This window comes from Vollenhovia emeryi, unplaced genomic scaffold, assembly GCF_000949405.1.
Source record: "Vollenhovia emeryi isolate VEMERY1.0 unplaced genomic scaffold, V.emery_V1.0 DF939309.1, whole genome shotgun sequence".
Taxonomy (NCBI): Eukaryota; Metazoa; Arthropoda; class Insecta; order Hymenoptera; family Formicidae; genus Vollenhovia; species Vollenhovia emeryi.
Window position 1 is genome coordinate 183,820 of NW_011967057.1, and position 9,720 is coordinate 193,539.

Here is a 9,720-nt window from a genome sequence, read left to right on the forward strand (position 1 = left end):
TTATGATCGAATGCGATTTTACTGCGTCTGTTTTCATTGGAGATTTCTTTCAAATCGAGTGCTTGAGAAGCCTAGTATTATCATTTACAGATTTATGTTCTTTCGCAAAAAGAAAGAGGATAAATGAAGCAGGAAAAAGTAACTTCCGCTTTTACGGTTCAAGCATTTTGTTCTCTCGCTTCGCTTTATTTCCTCTCAATGCTCTTACAACTTGGAAAAAGAGATTTATGTAAGTAGACGTAAATAGCATTATTAATAGTGTATCGTGTACTACACCTCGTATATGATACGCGATGGGTTTCAGGCACTTTTGAACGTATATACGTAATACTAAAACACCGTTCGCACGTTTAGCCCGTATTCAGCACCATCAAGTTATCCGGATTCATCATGCACTATTGTATTTCGTTGTGTCTATCTTTTTAATCTTATCTTTCGAAGAGAGAAAGCAATTGTCAGAATTAACTTATTCGTCATATAATCACGTTCACAGCACGCTATCCTTATAAGTTCTTTAAGATCAGTTTCAATTCTTGTCAATGAGATGAACTTCGTCAATCGCGGTATTTTGGAAGCAGGAGTTAACGCGAGTTGCATCCGAGAATCCTAAGCATAATGTTTATCACAGATACCGTATAATTCTTAAACGATTACGAGGTTTATTGGTGACATGATTAATTATCGTTAAACATTACTTAAGTGTTTACCGATGGTGTTCACGATATAGCCAAGACATTCTGCTCTATCGTCAAACATCTGTCTTGCGGTTACTGCAGCAATCCACCTCTATCGTAACTGACTGACCTGAAGGCATCTTCGACAAGGTCGGTCAAGCATCTGACCGCTTGCAGAAGGGCCGCGAGGAGCAACGACAAAGAGAGTGAGATCAGTTTGCTGGGCACTAGAGCGTTCTCCGAGGCACCTTGACTTTTCGACGTTTTCTTCCTCTTCCGCTTGTCGGCATTCTTACCGGCGCCGTTGTCTCTGTCCTGCGTCTTAGCTGCCATCGCGCGCTTTGATTTCGTGGGTGACTTTTCCCTCGATCGCGACGTCGCATTGTCTGGGACTTCCTTGGCTGGTCTCGGCGCCATCCTCTTCTGTTTGTGCAGAAGAAATCGCCGCTGCGACGCGAAACTCTCGAGTTTCTTTCGAAAGTCCGCCGCCGTCGCCTCAACGGCCTGTAGAAGCTTCTCCTCGTGGGATCCTCTTCTATTGGGTCGGTTCTTCTGGTCAGTTTGCAGGGTGCCTTCCGACAAAGCCTTCGCGTTGATCGCTAAACGACGGGATCCCGTGGTCATGAGGAAGACGTCCTGCAACGAGAGCTTGTCGTTCTCTTGCTTATCACCGAGCTCCGAGTTCTGGAAGATCGAGTTCTCGTCCAACGAGCTCGCCCTGCTATGCCACTTGTCACGGAAGAGGGATTTCTTCTCGGCGCACGCGCTATTCAAATTGTAGTCGATCGTAATCACGGGCTCTTCCGGTTCCGACGAGCACAGTCGAATATTTTCTTTCACTTCGTCCAGGGCTATTTTTCTCGGCAGAGTCTTGCCAAGACTATTGAGCACAAAGTTCTTCTTTGAATATAGCTGAGAATTCGAGTCTTTCTCCTCCTCTTGTAGGACATTTGACTTGTCGGCGCAGCGATCGTCCGCCGATCTCCAAGGTTTGACCGTGTCCGAGCATTCCTCGTTAGAGCTGTTTATGAAAGGCGCACCTGTATTTCCATCCTCATCGTTATCCTTGATTGTTATGTTTTGGCCCACCCATACTTTCTCCTCCTCCACTTCCTCCTCCTCGTTCTCCTCCGCTTCCTCTTCGTCCGAATCGAAAGACATAGATTTCTTCCTGGGAATCACCGGAACAATACCGTCGGCGTAGAGGAGATCCTGTACCTCGTAAAGGCTGCGCTCGATACTCGGACTCTTGTAGAGTAGATTCCGCAGCTCGGGGATATCCAGGTCTTGAACGTGGAGGAGATTTTGTTCGATATTTAAAAGGCTTTCCTCAATTTGTACCAAGCATTGCTCGATATCGGAGGTCGTTCCCGAGTCTGGCTCGTCTTGCTTTTCTGACTGATTCGTGCTCGCCTCGTGCTCCTCATTGCCCTGCTTCTTCGCGGTATTGTCAGGTTCTTCCGACGTAACGTGAGGCTCATCGCGGCGATTTTCCGGCCGCAGCTCCAAGGACCAGGGAGGCAGCATAGCTTGATGTTGTGTCTGACTGTCGTAGAACACACGGTAATTGCTGTGGCTGTTGGCTATCTCGTAATTCATGTCTGCTTGTCCGTCCCAGGCCAGATTGTCGCTTTTCAAGCTCTCCTTGTCACCTCGGTCCCGTGGATTCACCGCAGAATTACCGTGCTCGCCGTGGCTGTTTGCTATTGCGTACGACGTCGCGTCAAGACTGCGAGCCATCTCGAGATTATTTCTCACGCTCCGATACAGTTCCGCGTACCTGCTGTGGCTGCTCGAGTCCTGATAGGCGTTTCCGTGACTATTCGCGAGTGGATACGTCGCGCCGGAATCGAAGTCGGACTGATACCGTTTTGAACTTTTCGTCGACCGACTGTTCACCGACCACTCGCGTCTGCTATGACTACCGTGGCTGTCCTCGTCTTGGTTTCCATCATTGTCGTTGTCGTCGTCATCGTCGTACTCGACAACTTCCTCGGGATACGGCAATTCCTCACCATCGATCTCGGGGACCGAAGGACCGAGGTTTCCGTCGTCGATTAAGATGTAACCGTCTAGCACATTTTCATCGAGATCGACCCACCTCCTGGCATTGTCGTCGACGGTTCGTCGGTGCCGCTTCTCGGCATAATGGTTTGCGGGACGTCGTCGTTCACGTACCGTGGGATCATGCACATGTATTTCCACTGGGCAGAGGACGTCGGGATGCCTCCCGGCATTGTGCAACGCCGGCGGTGTCGTGGCAACCAACGGCGCCGCTTCGTCCAACAGATTGTCTGTGGATTCGCGGTACCGATAGCCAGGACAAGGTGTATTGACCGGCGAATGCGAGAGAAGATTGACGTAACCGCCGGCGCCTCTGCCTATGAGCGATCAGGTACTGGTTGATGGATTCGCCTGATCGTGAGCCACGGCGGAGTCTTGGCTTTCGCTCAATATTTCGTTATTCGATCTCAAACGGTGTATATTGCATATCACCTGTTAGCAGACACGCGTAAAATAAGAATATTTATTGGCATGAAAATTTAATGTAATATAGAACAAGTAAATTGAATTTCATTTAACTGTTCGTGAATAGAAAATATTTAAAAAACACAACAAGTTCTTTAGAAACTTGCATACGGATAAAAGATTAACATCTCTATGATAACGAAATGATAATCGATAACAGCTGATACGTATCCACGAAACGCATGTTCAATTTATCAGTGTTTAGTGTAGAAAGTGAGGAACGTACGTATTCTACTTTTTAGAAAATGAAAAAGAAGATTTTGATCTTTAATTTAGTATGAGTTTCTTAAAACCTTCTATACCGCTGCTGTATAATAAATTATAATAATTATAATAAGCACAATATATGTATATAATATAAAGTATTTTACGTTCGATAAAATGCGACAGTATATTTGTGTACCGAAAGAATTGGGTTCTTATTACAGAACACAAAGAACTATCTGTTACATTAAAATGTATTATCCGTATATTATTAAGAATCACCTTTGGAGGACTTATTCTGACATCTTTAAACTCATCCGTGAATGTTAGGATGTAAGCGCAAAACGTTATTGCGCAAAGCCATTCGGTTACCGTGCTAGCCACATGCAATTCCCAGCCGCCGTCCTCCTTGTACCATTTCCGGGGATTCGTTCCTGTAGGATATGTTTTGCACATTAATACGCTATATAATGTGACGAAAGCGACAATTAAAAATCAACGAACCAACCCTTATAGGCCAAACGGGCCAGTACGCCCGTAATAAGGATTACGAAGAAGCAGACAGTACAGAAAGTTGATAACGCCGTGCGAAGATGCGCCAGTCGTAATGAGCATCCCGAGGGATGCAAGTAAAATGAGCATACAGCCTGCAATAAAAACCAATTCATAGATACGTGTCAGCTGTTATCGATTATCATTTTGTTATCGTAGAGATGTTAATCTTTTATCCGTATTTGTGCAAGTTCATAAAGTACTTGTTGTGTTTTTTAAATATTTTTTCATTTACGAACGGTTAAATTTTATTTATTTGTCCTACATTATGTTAAATTTTCATGCCAGTAAACATTTAATGAATGTACGCGTTGTTACTGATTTGAGCATAGAACTTGTTCATATGTACCTGGGTCCAAAAGTACACCGTACCACCTCCGAAGCAGAGTATCGCACCGATGAGATGAACTACTATTACTGATGTTTCTTGAAAGTTTGCGACGATTGATAGACCGGCGGTTGATATGAGGCCGAAAATTAAGGCCCAACGATTCAATTTCGGCAAAGAAGTTGATGAACCGAAAGTTCTGATACATTCTTTAACTTGGGAATATCTTATGTAGATCATTAAACCCACTGGAATATAAAGTGATGCAGTTACAATTAGTCTCAATGGTGCATAACATTTATACACTGTTTAACAATGATTACATCCTTATTGTAATTTTTGCAATTCCTAATTTTATTTATCGCTAAATTTTCAACTCGGTCCTCTAAAGATATAAATCAATTACAGTGCGAACGACTTTTACTTTCAACGGCCTGGCACAGTTGGAGGTGGCCGCTTGAATTATCATGTGAATTTATTTATCGCACTATCGCTTTTTACACTTTAAATGATAAACATAGTAAAATAAATATAAAGCTATACCGACGCAGTCAAATATAGTATTTGCGCTTGTAATTCTTTTTGGTGGCTTATATGCACAAAATAATACCATAAGGGACCGCATAGCACATTTTCATACTTAAAACACTTAGTTTAGAAGTCTAATAAAAAAGATATGCGAAATAATTCGTAGTTCGTGTTAAATTTGAAATTGGCTTTATAAAATTGCAAAATTCTTCCACACGATTAAAGTACGCATAAAGACAAAACCAGGGACAATCGAAAAAACTATATTTGACTGTGTCGGTAAAAACGATGGCTGAAGGGTTCTTAAAAATTTCCTTGTTCTTGGAACAACAATACAAAAAATATTATTCTATACATATAATAATGTAATCAGATAATATATTTAGCTTTCTCAATTTTAGGAAGGATCGTTAATGTGATATAAAATACAAGATTAGTTTAACATAAAGCTAATACCATGTCTAGAAAAATTATATAAATAAAATTCTTTTGGTTTCATGGCATTTTGGAAATCGCTTAATTTATGGTGCATCCTGTATGTGAGATATATGAGAGATAATTTCCCTTTGTAGATAACATTGGATTATATAAGTATATTCTACTTACTGAGAATAGCTATCAGGTTGACAGCTTGAGCGAAAATACAACTTTCTGGTGCGTAAGTCGCTACATCTGAAATGTAAGGAAAACCAGCTTCCACGTGTCCTAGTAAGACAGCGATTACGTATCTGTGGATTGTCAAATAAGTATTTTGAACGATTCGATGTAAAATGATGGAAGATAACATTAAGTGTGCACACGTTTGCTTTACCCACATATACAAGATATTAATAAATACAATATAGATACTAATCAATTAATATGTACATAAAGTTGCTTAATAATTCGTAAATTGTTTGGACTCACGTTAAAATAAAAACTGACGGCAAAGAGATAAAGACGGCGATCGGCAGATAATGTAGATTCGCAAAAAAATCCTGCTTATCCATGATTTCGATGTGTAATCGTTGTTACTGTTACTAGAGCCGATGATAATGATGATGACGTCAGCCGCCGACGTCTGCGATCGACGCTGCTATCGGGAAGAATCTTGCGTCGATGCAGCCGCCGACGAGTCACGACCATTCATGCTCTTTGATAGCTATTCATAGGCCTTTTAATCCTCTCTTCGTTAAGTATCAATCCTCGCAACGACTGAGCCAAGGGCAGTACCGCAATTCAAATGCCATCAACGTTCTCTGAATAGTTCTGTAAGAGAGATAATTATTGCTACCTTCACACGTACGTGAACAATGTTTATGTAGTACTGCAATTAACTTTATTAATGTAACAGGTCACGCTATCAACATCTCGCTTTCGTGTCACCACAATTATTCTCATCAACCATTGTAAAATGGTATCCTTTTACAATTTTTATAACACCGCATATTTTATACAGAATACGTAACATTGTATTTTCTATATCATTGTTATTGTAAAATTGTAACAATGAATTTTATATTTTCGTGATTATAAATAATTTCGTGCAACATTTGGCTAATTATGGCTTTTGATAATTGACAAATTAAAAATACAAACAATGTGCCTTGTTAAGAATGTAAGTGATTTTTTACAATGTGTTTTTAAAATATGTTTTAACAAGAAAGCAATTCATTCTTGAACACACGCCTCTTTGCGCATGCTTATTATGTATATAGATATCTTATATGTATACATCTTAGAGCAAAGTACATCATTGATATTTTTTATTGTTATTCTATTATTATTAATGATAAGGCGTAAAGAGAAAGAAAAAGATTTATAAACTATTATGCCACTTGCGATTAAACAGATTCAGAAAATAATAATTATATCTGGGCATTATTAAATTTTTGACGACACAAATATAAAAGTAAAATGTTATTGAAGAACTTTTATCAACGTACAACTTAATATAAAAATGGTAAAATTGTAGGAAAAGACGACTAAAAAATAATATCAGCAGAAAAGAGAATGATTTCAATGTTTTGATAAATAATATTGTTGTATCCATCGAATGCGCATGCAATCTATTAGTAAACCTCTATTAGCTGCTACATGTATTAAATACTTCATATTATTTACGATGACGTTATTTTATTGTTACATCTAAAAATTCTCTCTATTACTTTTCGAGGAATATAATAATAATAGTGCTGATAAATCTTAATCGGTGTCGCCTTGAAAATGAAGCTCGCAAACGCTCTTAGATTTGGTTGGTCATGCTCTTCCAGCGATAAAATTCTACTCCAAACCACGGGATATTATTACGTATCATATTATTAGGCGATAATACTATATTGTATGTCCTTAAGATAAAATTATTTGCATTGTATGTGTATCTTTTTATCTTCAAGATTAAAATCTATTTAATTAAAAACTTTTAATTAATTTTTATATTGTAGTACTATCATTATAGGACTATATAGTAGCATGAGTAAATTATTACTTATAAAAATAAATGTATGTTGATGATAAAAGTGTAATTGGTATCAAAACAGTAATCAATTCAAATAAATTATGAACAAAACTCAAAAGTTCTACATGAAACATAAATACATCAATCTCTTATCAAAAATGTTTAAATTTTATAGATAAATTATGCCTGCCCTTTGCTCTAGCCTTTTATTGCCATATGGTCTTATACGTATTTATGTATTTAATTAAATGCTCGTATTTTAATTTATATATTTACCTGATATTCGACATTCATTTTTATATAACTTGGGGTTTTGATTTTCATTTTTACTTTCATGTATTACGACAAAATCTTTCATTGTATTATCGCATCGTCTTAACAATATCTATATGTAATTGTACTGAAGAAGGCTTACGAAAGCCAAGACGTTTAGTTAATTACTCGAGCCAATTAGTAGAGAATAAAGAATTAAATTATATTCACAACATTTTAGTGTTCGTATACAGTTAGCCCTTCTCCTTTAATCGACATAAAAATGACACCTATGTGAATAATAATTATGTGAATAGTATTTAGCACATGTAACATTGAATTTATAATTTACGATCGCATTATAGCTAATGAAAACCTCAATAAATTTAGAAATACTGATAATTTGTTTTACTTACAGGCGCATCGCACACAGAGATTCACACCGGGTTTGTCTGACAATGAGATATCGAGGGAGTCTCTCTCGTTATTCATTTATATAAATACCACGCATTCGTAATACGTTACTTAATGAACGTGCAAACTGTCACACAGGCGGTATCTGCATGACAAAGTAAAAACATGCGATTTAATAAAGGCCACGAGGCGGAAGCGGTTATGATAAGCGAAAATTTTCCCTATTGCACGAATCATCTTTCTATTTTTTTTGCCGTTTATTATAAAATAAAATGAAGGACGGCAGGAAATGTATGATATTTCGATGAAGTTCAGAATATAGTGTAAAGTAACAAAAATAATACGTTTTTGTTTATTTCCACGTTGTGCAAAGTCGTAGAACGTTTGTCTCGAGAAATTGCCAATCGATTCTTTGCCATTTGAACAATCGCACCGTACCGAAATTGCAACGAGACGCACTTGACAGCACATCGGGCGGCGTTATACAAAACTCACCCTGAAAGCGGTGGTCCCTCCTCTGAGGTTTCCTTCATGGGGTTGCTCGGGTTATCAGTCGGAACTCATCGTGGTCTTCATTTTTTTTGGGGAACACACCGGAAATTACGGTGAACGATGTCGCGTACGATCGGAAGTTTAGGCGCGAGGTATTGAACGGCGAACTGACCTCGCTTGAATTCTGTCGGACGACGAAACTCCGCAGGGTCGCAACGAGTTTCGTTGGAAAATGCAAAGGTTATAGTCCGTGGAGGTGCGCGATCGATGTTGCGTCAGTGAAAACGACGTTCTCGGCAGCTGCGCCGCGGCGACCCGCCGTCCTTGCTACCGTCGCGTCGGCGTCGTTACTGTCCGACCAGCACGCTCGCCAAAGACTATTTATCCTACTACTCTGTGAACGCTCGGCTGCTTCCCGTCGCTATGACGTGTCTTAAGATTAACGTTGTACGAAAAACAATGTTGGAAAATTGCCAAACGACTGCTAAGTTTGGTTTCAAGCTGGGTAACGGGTACAATCGGACATTTGAAGTACCGGATAAAAATTTAATGAAGTCTTCCACGTGAATTTATTGAAGAAATCATATTAAGTGTAAGTGTTAATATTACAATCCGACTTTTCGAAATAGTCCAATTAAACTGGATATGTGTATATTCTTTTCATTTGCCATATTATGTAAAATATTACAGTTTATGTTGATAATTATTTCTGTAAGCTGTACATACGGATTTGAATCTGACTCTATAATTGGTTCATTGAATTTATCATTTTAAGATTAGACTCGATCCACAATATTTGTAATATTACACACAAATAGTTTTAAGATACAAGTCACAAAATTTTTTAATAAAATAATTTCAATATCATTATTTGAGAAATAAATAAAACTAAAAAGACAGTTATTCTTTTATTGGAATAATGGAAATTAAAAAATATAACGTAATGCCAGAGTTTCCTTCCCTTTTTTAGATTTTCCGTTTTTAAATTAATATCGCTGTATTATATATTATATGTATATTAAAAACAGAACATTAGCTTGCTTTATTTTCAGTAACTTCAAATTTACAATTAAATTTTACTAAACTGCAGACAATGGATTATTTGTAAAATAAGAAATTTTATTTTGAAAAACTCAGGAAAGAAATCAAATCAACGATACTAATTGTAAGATAAAACCTATAAAAAATGAGAAATAATTGGAACAAGTAATATTATTACATGTCAATACTTGCTACCGGTAATTTACTCTCACTCGATACATACGATTCCCTTCTTACGGAATGTTGTACACGGTAAAAAGTGGAGTATG

The 9,720-nt window shown here is 38.2% G+C and overlaps 1 protein-coding gene across 1 annotated transcript; it reads right to left on the reverse strand.

Annotated features, from left to right (window-relative positions):
* Positions 1-3,053: 3,053 nt before the first annotated feature.
* LOC105558824 (DNA damage-regulated autophagy modulator protein 2) lies at positions 3,054-8,788 on the reverse strand. The gene is made up of 8 exons (XM_012006743.1): positions 8,414-8,788; positions 7,921-8,063; positions 5,722-6,063; positions 5,422-5,543; positions 4,309-4,535; positions 3,916-4,054; positions 3,690-3,841; positions 3,054-3,170 (listed from the first exon to the last, which is right to left on the reverse strand). Exons 3-8 carry the CDS (start codon positions 5,802-5,804, stop codon positions 3,066-3,068), a joined length of 828 nt encoding a protein of 275 aa, XP_011862133.1. The 5' UTR covers positions 5,805-6,063; positions 7,921-8,063; positions 8,414-8,788; the 3' UTR covers positions 3,054-3,065.
* Positions 8,789-9,720: the final 932 nt, after the last annotated feature.

What these genes read in the sequence shown, in the direction of transcription:
- LOC105558824 (XM_012006743.1), bottom strand. Translation starts at nt 5,804, where the DNA reads ATGGATAAGCAGGATTTTTTTGCGAATCTACATTATCTGCCGATCGCC. An exon ending in CAACCTGATAGCTATTCTCA is followed by an intron (nt 4,536 to 5,421) that starts GTAAGTAGAATA and finishes TTTATATTCCAG; the next exon opens with TGGGTTTAATGATCTACATA. An exon ending in CGGTGTACTTTTGGACCCAG is followed by an intron (nt 4,055 to 4,308) that starts GTACATATGAAC and finishes TTTTTATTGCAG; the next exon opens with GCTGTATGCTCATTTTACTT.